The sequence below is a fragment of the Typopeltis vanoorti genome, chromosome 11 (assembly GCF_054136105.1).
Source record: "Typopeltis vanoorti isolate ZY-2024b chromosome 11, IOZ_Tvanoo_1.0, whole genome shotgun sequence".
Classification (NCBI taxonomy): domain Eukaryota; kingdom Metazoa; phylum Arthropoda; class Arachnida; order Uropygi; family Thelyphonidae; genus Typopeltis; species Typopeltis vanoorti.
Genome location: NC_143559.1, coordinates 100,872,046 through 100,891,153, shown reverse-complemented (window position 1 = coordinate 100,891,153; position 19,108 = coordinate 100,872,046). Strand labels below are relative to the sequence as shown.

The window sequence follows — 19,108 nt, the reverse complement described above, 5'->3', positions numbered from 1 at the left end:
GGTATGGGACCTAACCTGGAGAGTCAGGGAAACTAAATAATAATGGAAGGAATGGTGAGAATATGAGTGTAAGAAAAACAATGTTATATAATTGTGCTATTGATGGGAATGGGCATTATTGTGGAAATTATTACGAACTGAGAACAATTTCACTTTGCATTTGTCCAGTTTGGACATATCAAACGTGTGCCAAGATCAATAGACATCTGCAATTTGTCCAACTGTGTCATGCAGACAAGAGTATACCAAAGAATAAGCAGGTAGATTATTATATGTCTCTGCCTGAATGCTCGGATTATCAGAAACAAAGGGCTAGAGTTTGTTTCCTTAGTCATGTTAGAATCGGGTGCTTAAGGGTCAAAGCTATATAACTGAGAGGAGACCTCCACATAGCCTTTAAAGGAATGTGGAGAACCAACCAGGGCTTCTGACCTAATGTCGAATCCTCACCTTCTCGTGGTGCACCCTGTTAGGTATCTACCTGGATAGTGAACGGACGAGGATGGGCTAGCAATTTGGGATTTAGCCTACCAAATTGTATTCTTATTGGCTTAAACCAAAATTTCAAATGATGGTACAACATGACAGGATTTCATGCATGCTGGGGCATTGCCCGAATAAACAAGGCCTCCCCCCCTTTGTTTTCACCAGAAAACAGGGCAAACATCGAAAAGTCAGCTACTGGAGCAAATCCTAAAAATCCTAAAACTCACCCCAACTCAACATCACCAGCGTTCAAGATCAGTACTATCAACATAAGAAGCCTGAATGGCAAAGAAATGAAGCTAGCTGAAGAATTGGATAAGTACCAGATCAACATAATCAACAGAATGAAACAAAAAAGGCAAAAAACAGAGAGATCTTTCTGAGCAATAAATGCAAAATGTTATATGCAGGCAATGACATCAAGGAAAAGAAGGAGTAGCAATAGTATTTAACACTAAATATGAGGCTAATCTTCTTGAATGGCAGGCAGTCTCAAGTAGAGTGATGTGGGCAAATATGAGAATGGGGAACTGGACGATGAGACTTCTTTGAGCCTATGGTCCTACAGAAGGTTCTACTAAGGTAGAAGTGGAGGAATTTTTTGAGGCTTTAGAGGAAGCAACTGATACAATGAAAAAGGAAAATTTGGTCCTTGTTGTGGGATCTAAATAGCAGAGTAGGAAATGATTGTCAGACATACAAAAATATTTTGGGAAAATTTGGAGAAGAGAACAAAGCTAATAATAATGGCAAATACCTGTTGGATTTCTGCTCAGGACATGGACTGGTTATTACTAACACAATGTTCCAACATAAAAATGTGCACAAATTCACATGGAGAGAAGAGGCAAGGAATAATAAAAGTCTCATTGATTATGTTATTGTTGATAGTGATGTTTTCTCCCTGGTGCAGGACACCAGAGTATACAGAGGATTTGAAATTGGAAGCGATCACTATTTAGTCTTGAGCAGGATAAAATTGAATTTCATATTGAAAAGAAGAACATGTAAGAAAGTTTTAAAGCGAATAACAGTTGAGCAGCTCTCAGATGTGAACGTTAGACTAAAATACAAAAATATTATTCAAGAAAAAATGAAAGTTTGAGAACAGGAAGTAACCCTTGGAGATTCAGTCGCAAGCCCTGAAGAATACACTGATTGATTCAGCCAGAGAGGCATGTGGTGAGGTTGTCTGCATGAATAGAAAAAATCAGAACTCCATGGTGGACAACAGGAAGTTAAACAGGCAGCAAAGGAAAAGAAGGAAGCATATCAAAAGTTCGTGGCAAATAAGTCAGCTTGTGCTGATAGAAAATACAGAGACAAATGTAAGGAAGCTAAACACTGTTTAAAACTTTATCCAAGTGTGTGCAAACAAAGTTTGCACCTGAAAGTATCTTCAGGACTGTTGTAAAGTGGTACAACATCTTCAGGACTGTTGTAAAGTGGTACAACACTGGGCAACTCCTTGCAAAGGTGGAGCAAGCTGACATCACTCCTATCTCAGTATCTCCCATAATGCAAAACACATCTCCTTGCGGATATGTATAATGTTATGCATTAAGGGAAGGGCCACTACCCAGACTAGTTTCAACCTTTATTGAGGTCTCTTCAGTGGGAGCCAGGCCCAAGTGGAGATACCTGGCAGAAGCATTAGCAAGGTCATCTCCTCCTATAGGAGCTGCCAACCGGTGTGCTACCTTTTTATTAAATTACTCTGGATTTAGAGAAAGATGTTGAAAGTTTATTTTTCACTTTGTTAGACTATAATAAATTTAGTTTAATCCTTTATCCAAGTGTGTGCAAACAAAGTTTGCGCCTGAAAGTATCTTCAGGACTGGGGTAAAGTTGTACAACACTGGGCAACTCCTTGCAAAGGTGGAGCAAGCTAACATCACTCCTATCTCAGTATCTCTCATAATGCAAAACACATCTCCTTGTGGATATGCATAATGTTATGCATTAAGGGAAGGACTACTACCCAGACTAGTTTCGAGACCTTTATTGAGATCTCTTCAGTGGGAGCCAGGCCTGAGTGGAGATACCAGGCAGAAGCATTTCAACACTGGTCATTTCTCCACTTTCCTTAAAAGGTTATGTGGAGGTCTGCTCTTAGTTATCTCTCTTTGACCCTTAATAAATACCTTTCATACATATCTTTTACATTGATACTTGTTGATGGCATTTATCCTGAATTCTTCTGCTATTGACTTTGACATCCCTTCTGATAGTGACATCCCTTCATAGATGAAGGGAAGACATCCCTTGATCTATGAAAGGATGTCTTCCTCTCCATTTTGAGTAATGATTCCTTGAAATGAAAGGTATTTTCTGGTGCCGCCATAAATTTCCAGTGACATGGAAGGATACAATGAACTTATTTAAAGGAAATTGAGCTGATGTAAGTTTTGGCTTTAGGAAATAAATAGGAAGAGGAAATGCTTTCCCAGAGAATGATAAGATTTTGGTGAGGGGGGGGGGGTGACTAATGAAGAAGAAAAAGTTGTTGAGTTTGGAGCTGAATTGAATGTACTACTAATCTAATCCTGTGGCCTCCTCTTTAAAAGCGTTGCAGCTGATGAACAGTCCGCTTCCATGCTTCTCTATCTCTTGCTTCTGTAAGATTCTTGCCCGTCCAATCTTTGATGTTGTCTTTCCATTGCAGTCAGTGTCTTCCTCTCCTTTCCTCCACCATCCCCTGCAATACTATTGTGGGAAGCTCTCCAGAAGAACCCCTCATTAAATGGCCTGCAAATGCTATTTTTATTGCTCACTCTTTCAGTCCAGCTGGTGCGATCTTTTTTTCTTAATCGCATTTCAAATACATTCATTCGGTCAATCATCTCCTTATTGATCCTCGCATCCATATGTCCCCATGCTCCAGATCATTGTCTTGAGGATTCTTACTTTCATCTGTTTGTTCAGATTTCTATTTCATAATATGTGGTATATTTGGGAAAATGCTGATTTTGCTTTTTCAATTCTGTTCTTAATTACATAATTAGATCTCGTCTTCTGTTATTCAACTCCCAAGGTATTCAAAACTTTTTACATTTTCTATTCTTTGTCTGTTCAAAGTGATTTCCATCCCATCATTTCCTTTCCTTGAAATCTTCATCACTTTTGTCTTCTGAATGTTTATTTTCATTTTATATCTCTCATTTCCAACCCTGTTCAGTCTGTTCAAAATTCTTTGCAAGCCTTCCTCTGTTTTATTCATAAGTACGATGTTATCTGCATATCTTATATTAGTTATCAGATTTTCATTTATCTTTATTCCATCCTTCAGATCTTCCAAGGCCTCCCTCATCATCCATTCACTATAGACATTAAAAGGAGTGGGGATATCCCACACCCTTTCTTATGGGGATCCATTCAGTGTCCTCTCCTTCAAATCTGACCCTGGCTTCTTGAGTTTTGTAAATTCTGAACAAAATTCTCATAATATTTTTTTATCTATTCCTATGTTATGCAAAATATCAAATAAAACAGAGTGTTAATACCGAAAGCTTTTTCATAGTCCACAAAGCATAGATATAAATCTTTATTGCACTTGATCATTTTTCCCCCCAATATCCGTAGTGTTGTGATAGCTTCCCTGGTTCCCCTAAAACCAAACTTTGCTTCATTTAATTCCCTCTCTTGATAGAGAGGGAATTAAATGAATCTGTTCTATTCTTCTGTATATTATGTTGATTAGGACTTTTGCAACGTGGCTAATCAAGCTGATAGTTCTGTGCTTGCTGCAATCCATCGTTCCTGTAGTCTTGGGAATAGGAATAAAAATAGATCTTACGGAGTCTTTAGGTATTCTATCCTCCTCCAGACTTTTATTAAAGATGATGAATAGAAGTTTTATTCCTTCCTTTCCCAATGGCTTCAGCAGCTCTCCTTAAATATCATCCACTCCTAGAACTTTCCTACCCTTTATTCTTTTAATGGCTGCTTCGGTTTCCCATTCCTTAATTTCTGGGGCATCATCATTTTCTATCTGATCACATTCCAGATTATCTTCATCTCCATAAAGTTCTGTAACATACTTCTTCCATCTTATCATTTTTTCATTTTTTTCCAACAAAATCTTTCCTCTTTCATCCTTCAAAGTACTGCTTTTTATTCTTCTCTTCTTCCATGAAATCAAGTTCAAGCCTTCATAGACCTTTCTCATATCCTTTGCTGTATCATTTTCCTCTATTTCCTTGCAGACCTGATTGAGCCAGTCTTCCTTTGCCTTTTTAGCCAGAAGTTTTACTTGTTTATTGATCTCTTTATACCTGACTTGGGCTTCATCTTTGTTCTTATTCTTCCATTTTCTTCTTTCGTCCATTTTTTCTATCACCTCCCCCAGTAATCCATGGCTTCCTTCCTCTCCTCTCTGCCTTACCCAGAAGACCTTTAGCACATTCCTTGATTTTCTTTTTTAGATCAGTCTAGATTACTTCTAGGGGTCTATCAGTATCAATACTGCTGATCTTATTTTCTAGTTCAGCTTGATATTTTTCTCTGATATCTTTTCTTTTTAGTCCATCAATTCTTATTTTTCTAGTTGCATTTTCTTTATTTATTCATTTTAATCTGATTTTTACTTTAATTGTGAACAGGTTATGGTCACTATTGTAGTCTGCTCCAGGATAAGTTTTTGCATTTGTTATTACATTTCTATATCTTGAGTTAATTAATATATAATCAATCTGATTTCTGATTTCTTCACCTCTCTGTCCAGGTGCTCTCCAAGTATACAGTCTTCTCTCATGTTGTTGAAACCAGGTGTTAAGTCACTATCAATTTGTGTTTTCTGCAAAACTCCACCAATCTGTTTCCCATTTCATTTCTTTCTCTCAAGGGCCCATCAGACCATCCTCTCTTCCTTTTCCTATCTTTTGCATTCGTATCTCCCATTACTATCAGTATATCTGTTATTTTTCAAATGTAAACATTCCTCTATTTGTGGATAGAATTGAATTGAATGTACTACTAAGTACATTCAATTCAGGGTTGAATGTACTTAGTTGTTCATGTAGTGTTCAACCATGTACACTACATGGTTGAACAAGATGGAGTGAGTTGTAAATAGCAATCTGGAAATATCTATTTCCAGATTGCTATTTACAAAACTGGCATTTGTAAATAGCAATCTGTGCATGAAACAAAACATAAGTGTGATGGAAATGGAGAAAATCAGTGAAAAAAGGAGTCAATGGTTGACATAATTGCTCTTTTCCATACATTCACTAATGTTTAAGGACACTAAAACTGTATGCATGTTTTGCATTAGCTATATTTCTAAAGTTTACATGAATGTTAGATAGCTATATCAATTTATCAGTCACATTTTTGTATTTATATTGACTTTTCTGTTAGGAAGTATTGTATTTTATATTTAATAAAAAGTTGTTTTTGCTATTTAAATTCTTCTTTTTCTTTTCTTATTCACATTTCCCATCACAAATGATTAGAATTCCCAGATATATAAATGTGTCTATTTGTTCTGTGGGTAACCTTCTAAAGCTATGTTTAAAGTTTTTATCCATCCCATTATATGATTATCATTATTATTTGTTTTTTATTTATTCATTCATTTTTAGAGACTGAATTTATTACATACCTGTGTTAATTTTATCAGCAGTACTTTGCAGGTCCTTTTCATAAGTAGCACTGTATATTTTAGGTGCTATTTTTTTTTTCTCCCCATTAATTGAGATGAACTCTTTGTATTTCTGTTTCTTTTATGACCCATTCTGAAAAGATCTCAAACAACAATGATGACAGATTCCCAGATATATAAATGTCTATTTGTTCATAAACAACTTACAAGTGTGGTTATTTTTACAATGGTAACTATTATTTAGTTAATTTTGGTTTTTTTGACTATGTATGCCCTTATCATGTGCCTGATTAGAGAATCGTGATGTGTTTCAGAAAACATTTTTTGTTTTGTTTTAACTGTACTTACCAGAGACCTGATATTTGTAATAATTTCACCCATCTTTAGTTCACTGAAATTTTTAAAATGTTGCACAGTAATACTTGTTTGTCATAAAAGGGATTCTTGTTTCATAATGTGTAGCAGTCATTATTAATCGGTATGTCTGTGCTTTCCATCTTGTTGAACAATTATGTATGCATACCAAAGCAATTTGTAGGTGATTCTCAGCTAAACTCTGAGTGCATCAGATGCCAAGGAACTGGGGGAAAGAGAGAGAGAAAATAGGAATGGAGATCAGAGAGTTTGTTTTAGAAAATTCATATAAAAATATTATATGTAACAGGGTGTCTGAAGATAATTTTTAAGCAGAAGTGAATCCTATGTCTGACATAAATAAGTGGAGGTGTTAATCAAATTGAAATGTGAAGTTCAGTAGCTGAAGATTATTACAGTCAAATTTTCTTCACATATTCAATTTCTTTGCATTAAGGAAAACTGATTTCACTAGCAAAATTGGTAAAAGAAGTCTTGTCATGAAGATGACAGACTATGGCAGACTATGATTACTTATGTTTGGGTAAAGGATTAAAACAAGATAATTTCTTTTCTTATATAATTTACTTTGCAATCAAGTGCAAAATCTTTCTGTTACTTTATCTGATCCAGTGGTTTAATAATATGGTGATGCACCATTTTACTACATGTATGCGGGAATTATATGAACTTTGCATCAATTTAACCTCTGGGTAATGAACCTTCCCATAATGCATAGTGATATATACTTCCAAAAGGAAGTGTGCTGCGCATTATAGGATATTGGGGAATTGATGTGAAGTCAACAGTCTCTATATACAAGGAAACTCATTAGAAAAACAGATAATATTAATTCTCTCCCTCTTTATTGATGAGCTTTTAAAATAAATACATTAGTCTGAAGTAAATATGAATGATTCTAGACTGAACTAAGGTATACTTCTAATTTTGAAAAAAATTGAAAAAATTCTAATTTTTTAAATATTTTTCTTATATTACTAAGAAATTCCTTAGTCGGCCAAGTCGACAGCATTCATTATCTTCACATGCAAAATTATGCTTTGTATGTGAAGCATCTTTATAACTAGGCTACTTATAGTGTACAACGAGGCTGTGTATTTCACATCAGTATCCCATAATGATCCAGAGTTGATTTAACCCTGAGAATCTTGATCTAGCTACTGATAAGAGCTCAATAAAGGTCAAAACCAGTGACTGTTCCCATAAAGTATAGCAATATACACTTCCAAAATGAAATGTGCTGTTTAACATGTTTACTGAATCAACTGCATCGAAATCAACAGCCTCTGTATACAAGTAGCCCAGCCAAATATATTTTATGTGCAAACTTGGTTTGCGTGCAGATAAAAAAAATTCTCTATAACATCTCCCTTCATAAATACTTTCATTGTTAGGTAACTCTCATGGGGGAAGCTACAGTTCCCAAGTTCATTTTGTATGACACCACTTTTGCATGTGCAATACTCTGTTGTGTGGTATACAAGCCATTGTCACTTCTATGATGCATGACCTTTTAACTTGCTACTTTTGAATGTTGATGTAAACAGATGCCACTAATCCACTCTCCAACCAGTGGTCTGGTTTGAAACCCGCATAAATTGTGTATAATAATTATTATTCAGGCCTCCATGGAGTCAAAAGACTCAGTATAATGTTTTTCCTTTTTTTTTTAACCTGTTTCATACATTTGATCTTTTTATTGCTTATTTTTTTATGATGATTATTCAGTTTGGTTAATAAGTTTTGGAAGCATAAAGAGTATATATTCAAGAAAATAATTTCTCTGTTTTGATATCTGGTGTAATATTACTTTCTTCGAAAATATGGTCCTTAATAATACTACAGTGTGGAATTACACTTGTACTTATTTCTACATCAAACATTTTCTTAATGCTTTATTTCTAACTGCTGATATGCAACTTAAATATATAAGCTGTTTATTAATCTTTTTAAAAGTGTAACCAATACATATAAAGATCATTGTTATATTTTCATGGTTTAATCAAGTCATCATTGATTAAATTCATTTTTCTGCTTATTGTAACTGTTCAATCTTTTTAATTTTTCTCAGCCAAGAGGATTTTTATTCTGCATTAAATCATTCTGTGAAAGGAATGAGCCATGAAAATCTCAATGTTAAACTTCATGCCCTAAGAAAAATAAAGCAAATACTTAAATCTCATCAAGTAAGCAGTTAAAAATTGTTATTGAAATAGTATAATTATGAGCATTGAAGTGCTGTACATGAAAAAAAGCATTTTCATGAATAGCACTTTAAAATGGTTTAAAAAATGAAATTCCCACTATTAATTCTCACTATAGCAAACTCATAGGGACCAAAAGAATAAATTGTTATAAAGAATTTTCTTTAGAGTAGAATTGATGCTATGGGCTAGGAATTGATGCTAGGAATTTTTTGATAGTTTATTATAGTGAACTAGTGCACTATACCAATTTTTGCTTTAGTGAGAACTAGTACACTAGATGATGTTAAAAGTGTTTATTATCTATATGAAAAGTAATTGCCCCATAGAAAATAGAAGATTGTAAATAATAGTTATCATAATTTTGTTTATACTCTTTGTCTCACCGAAAATGAACATGATCATAATAGAGATTTAATAGTGGTGATACTAGCTGGTAAAGTTAATGTTCTTCCACTGATCCTTTTACACCACCCATACTTTCCTCCCATAGCCTGCAGAATATTTGTCTCCTAATTATATTTATTCTTTTATGTTCTTCACAGTGTCTTCCTGTGAACTTTTGTTTGGTTACTCTAAAGATAGTTTAGCTTGCTTACATTTCTTTCAGGATACATGCTGACTTACTTTCTAAATCTACCATGAAGTTGTAATTTTTCCATCCTTGTAGACAGCTACACCATATGCTTCTCTGGCTGACTTGGTCTGTTTTCTTAGATGATATTGCTGTTGGGTTTCTAAGGTTTGGTTCTTGCTTTCTCTTGATGACATTTGATTCTCATTTTCATTTTATCATGTTATAATTATTATTTAGAAATATGTTCTCTTTTTGTCGTTGTCTTCTTAATAAATCAGATTATGTAAAGATAGTATTTCTGTATTTCATCTGCTGACTCCATGTTGTTTCCAATACTGATTAAAGATTAGACTTGTTTCCATAGATAACTTTTCAGTTCCATTGAGTTTAAGGTTGTTTCCCTAGCTGACTTTTCATTCTTTGCCTTAGTTCCTTGACAAAAACACTGAATAGGCCTTGTTTAATTGTCAATGCCTAAGCTAGTGACATTTTGATCATGTTGTACTATCATGTTCATTGTTTAAGCTACTATGCGATCTTATTTGGTCAACTAAGTCCCAAATTTCCAACCCATCCTTTCCATTTGCTATCCAGGTGACTGGCCAACAATAGGGTACACTGAAAAAGTGGGGATTGGATATTACTTCAGAGGTCTTGTCTGTTCTCCTCATTCCTTACAGGCTACATAGCAGTCACCTACTAGCTTGGACTCTTAAGTGATGTGCACATGAAACCAAAAATCCAATCAAAACAATTATATTCACTCCATAAATATAAATGATGCACACCACTCTTGCTCCTGTTTTTCCAGACTCAACTCCTGTTTTTATATAAATCTCAAATTGTAGTTATTTATTTATTTTTTTATGTTGTTCACTCATGAAACCTATATTACATTTTGTACCCTGGGTGGGCTAAAGATATTTTTTCCCCATTTTTATCAATTATATATATGTATTTTGTATTTTTTGATTTTTTACATAGTCTTGAAATCCTGCTCTAGAATCTGAACATGTAACCTTTTTTTTTTAAGCCGATTAGGTCTCCAATAAGTGAGTCTCATGCTGGACAACAAAATTCATATCCCACCTAAGGAGAAATCACAAACATCTATGCACACAGCGGGATTCGAATCCACAGCCAGTTGGTTGGAGGGCAGGTATACTAACCACTTGGCCAACCAGACTAGCAAGTTATTGACAAGTTACTAATATATATCTTGATAAGTTACCACTGAACATCTTGACAAGATATGTACGATCTGTATTTTTTCACAACAAGAATGGTACTTATGTGTACATTCTGATATTCCATTTCAGAGAATGTCTATTCCATAATCCTCTCTACCTCTGACCTCTGGTTTAAGGCTTCCTTTCAGTATGATTTTCATATTCTGGTAATCACTCTGACATTCTGTTGGTAAAGCTGTATTTTTTGCCATCCAGCTACTTAAACTCTGAAGTGATATTCATTAATAACGTTAATATACCCAATTTTCAACTGTGGTTGACTAGCTTTTTCTGTTTCCACTTACCTGACTAGAAGAGATGCCGAGGTATTTATTATATGCAGTCTAATTAAAATTAGACTGCATATTGCAAATGAAAATGGAAATAATTTGCCTATTAAAATACCAGATACCCTCTCATTAAAGTTCATTAAACTGCTCTTTAATGAACTACTTTCCCGCAGTGCTAAATTTAGATTTTATGGATGGGATTCATGTGAAATTAGAAAAAGCAAGATCCATAATTTCTTTTCTTTCTTTCTTTCTTTCTATGATCAGACTACTGTTACCACACACACACACACACACACACACATGCCCAAACACTTGCTCTGATCAAATTAGAGAAATTATTCTTGCTGTAATGAAGGCTTCTATTACTCTCTAATTCAGCACATGGTTTTCTAACAGATATGCCAAGGCAGCCTTCCCTCCTTCCAAAACCACAACTTAAAAAAAAAAAAAAAAACTCATGAGCTGAGACATCCCCAGCTTTATTCTCAGCCTATAATGAAGCTCACAACAACTATAACACAATCATCAACAAATGCTAACCTGACTTTGAATGATGAACTGCAGAAAACTCACTTCTGTAAATGGCAGGAGTAGCTTCTGATCCTTTTGAAGGCTATTTTCTCCCCACCTTTGTTTCTAACTTCATTCAGACAGCACTAGCTTAAAATCACCTAATGACAAAGTGATATCCTGGTATCATTTTCTCCTCTTGCTTCTGAATTAGTGACTGGAGCATTAATTTTCTTCTATAGCAGAAGCAGTTCACTGCTGCCTGCCTCATGCAGTCTTTCACCTAATTCTTTCCTTTCTAGAAAAAGGTGCACACATTAAAAAGCTTAAAATGAATCCTAACGATAAAGCTGACCTTCCCCCCCCCCCCCCCCCCCAGCATTATTCTTCTGCTCCAGCTTCTGCATTAGTGACTGAGGTTTATAGAACTTCCATCTATACCAGAAGCAGTGCACTGCTTGCCTTCTGTAGTCTTTTGTGCAATCCTTTCCTTTCCAGAAATAGGCACATAGATGCACATTATATATTGTATCTATTCTCTTTGTCACTTCTTTGATAAGAGAAATCCAGAAATGTAAGAGCATGAGCTAAAAGACTTAGCTCATGCTCTTTGTGTGATGACTTTAATAATAGTTTCATGCAAAATATAGAGCTACTCCACTTTCAGCCACTGAAGAAGACATTAATTGTGTTGCCATTTCATATGTCCAAGGAAGCTCCGAGTTCACAGCCAGTAAGAAGTGAGGTATATCTAATTACTTCACTTCTTAATCTTCAAGTTGCATTTCCATCCTGTCTGCAATCTTTTCACTGCTCATAAATACATACATCATCTCTACATGCAACACACACACACACACACACACACACACACACACACACACACACACACACACACACACACACACACACACACACACACACACACACACACAGAGTTATAAATATTGTAATGGCTCAGTGTGACCTTTGCTGTTCTTGAACTAGTAAATTACAATTTGTCAGAACTTGACTCATGACTCAGCTCCTACATAAAATCAGATTTTTCATAGGCAGACTAGCTAGTTAACAAATGTCACTTTCTGCTCAAATTTTTATGTATCTGATGGACTATGCTTATTCCTGTCATGACAAATATTATTACTTAACACTCCTCATCAATAATTGGTTTTATGTGTTTTTTTTTTTTTAATATACTTTTATTAGTCTATATCAGTACTTCAGGATCTTGCTGCTCTACAACTTATTATGTCACATCTAACATTGATCCGTCTGTCATATACATTAGTGCTATTCCATTTTTTAACTAATAACTGATTACTTACTGAGGATACTTATAAAACACTGAATGAAAATTTTGCTTCATAAATTACTTTCTTTACATAAGTAATCAGTTTGAGTTTATTTCTCAAGGAATAGTAAGTATTATTTTGTGTTTACAGTAAAAATGAGAATATGTGAAATATAAAATTCTGAAAATAGATTGAAACATCTTGGTTTGTTGAAATGTTTATTTTCAATTTTGTGCTTTCAGATTACTGTTGATGAATATCTTCAAGGAAGAGAATCTGTTAATCCATTTATGTCTCATCTGATTATAATGGTAATGTTGTAATCTTATTCTATTTTTAATTACAGTTCTACCTCTCAAAAAAGATTACACCTATGATGCTAGCATGTGATGAGATGATAGGTTTACACATTATTACTGGGAATGATATAAGAGTCTTTATTTAATTTTTATTTAAGACTTGAATTCTTAAGATGTGGGGGAAATTCTTTAATAATTAATTACATAATATCCTTGGTTGGTTATTGTGTATAGGGAAGACCTGTCCTGTAGTCATCAGTCTCTAAGTCAGCCCTTGGGTCAATTTCCTAATCAGTTGTATATGCACCATCTTACCTTCCAATTCCTATTATATTTCTTAATCCAAGTTTTCCTAATTCCTCTTTCAGATCAAGTTTCCAATATTTTAATCCTTAGTTTAGTTCCTACATGCAACACACATGTACAGCATGTGTGTGTTTAAAATGCTATCTATGTCCCCTATCTCTGCAATTCACGCCCATTATGCACCAATGTTCTTGCCTGACTTCATTATATGTTCTTTGGCAAGTCTCATATCTTATAGGAGGAAAATCTCTGCACCTTTTGAGAATAGCTAACTTATCTTTGGTCTTTTATTGCAAAGATATGTGTCTCATATAAGTACTAAGAATCAAACAAAGACCTTTTTCAACTAAACAAATGTAATGTCATCCATCTGACTGTACTTGGATAATACCAAATGAAATGCTGCTACATGTTTAACTCTATGTATTATGTCACATGAGCACTACAGGTCTTGAAGACAAGCACTACAACAAATACTTCAGAAAATCCAAATCTCTATACACAACATTGTCTACTTTTAACATAAAATGACCCAAATTTTTGACAGCTTAATGTAGCCACAATTGTTGGGATTAGGAGTGTTTCTTAGCCATTGCTGACTCTATAATCGGTTACATAAATTGGAGCAAGTGGGAATGTATATGGAGCTAGTGATTTAGATATGAGGATGGTTGATGGACAGACAGACTCCAAGGAGTATATAGAAGAGCAGAATTCAGGAGGAAGCAAGTAGCTAGCGATGTGCTGCAAGGCTCTGTGCTTGAACCACTGTTGAATTTGTACATAAATGATATAGGAAATTATTAGAAGGGAAATATAAGGGAAATATTCCATTGGCCAAAAATTAGTCAAGTTGTATGGCAATGGCTATATCTCTAGAACAATTATCTCTGGTTCTAGTATCCTCCAGTGTTTGTTGGCTCTCTATAAATAGAAAATAAAAGATAGTGAACCATATGAAGGATATGTGAATCAAGAAAGGGCACAGTTATTTGGCTGTTTGTGTAAAGTGTCTTTTAGAGTGTTGGCTATGTGGATAATATGTTTTCCATTTTGCCCTTGGAAAAGATTATTATTATTATTATTATTTCGGACGACTCTAGGAGTCCTTAGACTCATTGAGGGAGGCCCTAAACATCATGTCCACATAACTATGCAATTACATTCTCACAGTATCTATCATGCCTTGCCTTGAACTCGTTCACCGTCATAGCACCCACAACAGACTCTGGCAGCTTATTCCACTCATTTACCACTCTAAAAGTAAAGAACCCAGCTCTAACACCCCTGCTAACCACACTCTTGCCCAGCTTCCATAGGTGATACTGGAGATTTTTTGTAACTGATTTAAACAGTAAACCAAATCCTAAATACATTTCACATTAGAAAAAGTTGACACAAGTCGCATATCTTTCAGATGGCTCACTATCTTTTTCTATTTATTGAAAGCCAACACACACCAGAACACACTAGCAAAATCAATTAAACTATCATCCAGCCCCTCAGTGTGGGATCCTCAAAACACCAACTCATAGAGCCAACTCTATTTGTTCTAGTTAGTACAACTATCTACAGAATTAACTATTATTGCCACACTTTTTTTGGCCAGTGGCTACAGCTCCTACAACATAGATAAAATTCTACATATCACACCCTACCTCCTCTTCCTCCTCCTTCCAGAACACATGAAACAAAAGTTCTACTATTCCTATCCCATATACTTGAGGTACATTTGAAAATTCCAAGGTCATGGAAAGAGAGTAAGATAATTCCATTACATAAAGATAGATCCAAGACAGAAGTAGCAAATTACAGACCATTTAGTATCTCTGGAGTGATGGTTAAGGTATTGGAAAAGTTGGTTAAAATTCAGGAATGGGTGGATAGGAATATGATTCTCTATAGGGGGCAGCATGGCTTTGTAAAAGGTAGGTTCTGCCTCAGGAATTTGTTCACATTTTATAATAAGGTCACAGCAGAATTGGATCTGCTGTCACCTTGTTGTATATAGAACAGGACATGGCTACATCATGATACTGCTGGACTTTGCAAAGGCATTTGACAGAATACTGCATGTAAAACTATTATATAAGTTAGAGCAAATGGAAAGGGATATGAGGATGGTGGCATAGATAAGGGGATAGTTGATAGACAGATATCAGACAGGTGTATGGTGAAGTGGAATCAAGGTGATTGAGGATGACTAGTGGAGTGCCCAGGGCTCTGGATTAGGACCACTACTCTTTAATTTGTACATTAATAAAATATAGTGGGAGATTTGAAGGGGAATATTCAGTTGTTTGCTGATGATGCAAACTTAGGGAGGGCAATAGTTGATGAAGGTGATGTATCTTACATGATGATTTAAATAAATTGGCACCATGAGCAAAGGACAATGCTTGTCAATTCAGTGTTGTACAACATAAGGTAATGCACTTCAGGATGAAAAGATTACATACTTCCTGTCATATTGATGGTACTGGTTTACAGGAAATTGATAAGGCTAGGGATCTGGGGGTAATGGTGAAATGCAGAGGACATATTGCAAGAGTTGGGAAAACAGCTCAGAGGATGACTTGGATGCTGAAGAACACATTGACAAGTAATGGCTATGATTTGACGATGTTCACTGCTGTGCAAAGATTTGGTCACCTGCATTTCTTTGGGATCAGGAAGTGGTGGAGAGGATCTGGGGGTAATGGTGAAATGCAGAGGACATATTGCAAGAGTTGGGAAAGCAGCTCAGAGGATGACTTGGATGCTGAAGAACACATTGACAAGTAAAGGCTATGATTTGACCATGTTGACTGTTGTGCAAAGATTTGGCCACCTGCATTTCTTTGGTATCAGGAGGTGGTGGTGGAGAGGATTTGGAGATGAATGACAAAGCTGGTGATAGTTCTGTGGAATGTTCCCTATGAAAATAGACTGAAAGCTGACAGGCATAGGATGGGGGGGGGATGATAAAAACATATAAATTATTAAAGGAATTCTATAAGATGACACAAAAAAATTTGTTTAATACATAGGGAGTAGGGAGAAAGCAAGGGGTCACACTTGGAAGTTGTCTAAGCATGTGGTTAGTAAGCTGTGCACAGACTAGGTTCTTTACTTGGAGAGTGGTGAGTGGAAGAGATTGCCAGAAGTAGTTGTGAGCACCCCCAACAATGAATAGGTTTAAGGAGATGTATGATAAGTATTGTGTTAATGAATAAAGTGAGTCTCCCCGCAATGAGTCTTTTTACTTCATGACTCCATATAAATAACAATGATAAAATTAAAAAGTATATTAAAAAAAATATGCTTAAAATTTTCTGACATCGTGATTAATTTTCATATTACTTTTGTGTTTCCTAATGTAATATTAGCAGACCCTTGGTTTAATAATATTCCACCTTCCACCAAGGTACATTTGAATTATTGAAAATTACAGTACATACAGGTTATTTCATATAAAAAAGATAAAAAAAAATTACAAATACTAGATGGAACCACATGGATTTCCTCTTTCTTGCTATGACAAGTTGCTATACGAATATTTAGTGAACAAAATACTCAACAATACTCAACACAGCTGCTGAAACATGTTATCTAGATGCAATATGTAGGTGATTTTACTTATTGTATATGATTAGTCTGTCATTTGGTCATAGGTCCAGGTACATTATATTTGTTTTTAATGTATGTTAACAAGCCATCCTAAAATACAAGTAATGCAGAAAATAATTTAAGGAATCTTACAGACCTTTCAAATGGTCATCTTTGTCTATTTATAAAAAAAATAAATAAATAAATAGCTGGCATACATATACACATGATACATTTACACCATCATCTATACATATGCTTCATATATACCATCAGTGCTAGGTAAGAAGTCAACAGACACCCCTGGGTGCGTTGTGCCATGTAACGAGTCACATGTTTATAACCAGTATAACTTGGAGGAATGTGATGATCCCAAGTCAGTGCAACAACTGTGTCCAGGTGAAATGTCTGCAGAAGGGAACTGACAAAGTTTGAAAGAGGCATTGTGATAGGATGCTATATTTCAGGCCTATCTATTCAGCAAATTGTTGACAAATTGGGAAATCTCAGGTCAACGATCAGTGATATCACACTGAGATGGAAGTGCAGAGAGTTAAATCCAAGTGCTATTTGCAGTGGACAACTCACCACTCTCACCAAACATTATCATAGAGTGCTATAAATGTAAAATATGCATAATATGTAAAACCTGCAATTCATCAGCCGACTCATTGAATGTGGAGTTCCAGGCTTTGACCTGGAACTCCACATTCAGTTTTGAATTATGACTGCTGTCATAATTCAAAACTGAGGCTCACAATATGGATTTCCATGGTAGTACTGCAATGTACACTCCCCACATTACCTGAACTGACATGCAGTGTCATCTTTAGTGGTGCAAAGTGCATGCACAGTGAGACGTGGAAGCTCGGAAAACTGTTATGGAGCGATTAATCATGCTACACCTTACAGCAAGCAAATGAATTGGTGTTGGTGTGGTAGATGGCATGTTAATGTCTCTTGTCAGAGTTCATAACCACAACTATGAAATTCAGAGGTGCCGATGTGATGGTATGGTCCTGTGTTTCCTGGTTTGGCCTCAGACCTCTGTTTGTGGTACCATGTACATTTAACTCCTAGTAGTATTTGAACATTCTGCACAATGCAATGCTTCCTACTTTGTGGCATTTCTACAGAATTCACCAATGTCTCTTTCATTAAGACATGCACTGTCATAAGGTTTCTGCCGTAATTGCATAGTTTTAGGACACGAGTGTCGCCATACTTGACTGCCCTCTCCCAGAAGCCCCGAACATCTCTGGGATGAACTGGGGACATCTGCCCTACGACAATCCAGATCTCAATACATGTTTACAGGAAGAATGGTCCAAAATTCTTATTGATCACTATTGTATGCATGTTGAAAGTATATCCCGTAGGATTGCTACAGTCATCACAGCAAAATGAGGCCCTACATCTTATTAATGTGGGTGCCACAGCTGTTTGTTCTTCATCCTATGTTGTCCATTGACTTATTTTCAAGCAGTGTGCATATGATACATATATACCATCATCCAGGTGTAGCAATATGATTTCCATGAAATACTAACTCATCAAGCCCAGTTCTTTGTTTCTAATGACAGGCTTTTGCCATACAACTCAATGACTTTTGCCACTCATGGTTTGCTAATGGTTATAACTTATATAATAGATGATATACTACCCACCTCCAGTAATACAAGACCAGAGAAAAACTATTCTTATTGCCTATAACCAGGATGCATCTGAAAAGATACCTGAAGTACTAAATAATTATAATCCACACAGATGTTCATACCACACTTAAAATTATCAACCATTATCAACTTACCCAAACTGCATCTTCTCCAAGAGCATATTAAGTGCTGCCCTGTGTCTGTAGTTTGGAATATTATGCGCGTGCGCGCACACACACACACATGACACGTTGATTACCATCGTTATGGCAAGTCATGACTGGCAGATCATGCTTTGGACATCTCTGCACAGGATCATATAAAAAAAGGCTACAAGGAAGTCATTACAAGTTGAAGACTATGTTGGTGAGAGAAGCAGCAATGAAGCACTTCCCTAAAATCAACAAATGTGAATCAAACTCCAAAACCCAACAGCTATAATTTCTGCTTTTATCCATTATTAGAGGATGACAAAATAAAACTTTAGTTTTTTTGCTCATTGCCATTTGAATTTTCCAGTACTAATTGTTAGTGTCGGTGTAACAAAATTTTTTTTCTCTAAAGATTCTAGTCATCTCTTCTTTTTCATCATATTACAACTCTAAAACAATAAATCATAAGAGATATTTATTCAATTATTTATATTTCACTGGATATCAAACTAGCATCTTCAGAACACGAATACTTGT

General features: G+C 35.4%; 1 protein-coding gene across 1 annotated transcript in view; it reads left to right on the top strand.

The window, feature by feature from the left end:
- The window catches only part of LOC150101877 (serine/threonine-protein kinase ATR-like), an 860,597-nt gene that overhangs the window by 466,844 nt on the left and 374,645 nt on the right, over positions 1-19,108 (top strand). Inside the window, exons 29-30 of the mRNA XM_090399924.1 lie at positions 8,538-8,652; positions 12,814-12,882. Of these exons, the coding sequence (XP_090256050.1) occupies positions 8,538-8,652; positions 12,814-12,882 (184 nt within the window). The remainder of the gene's footprint in view (positions 1-8,537; positions 8,653-12,813; positions 12,883-19,108) is intronic.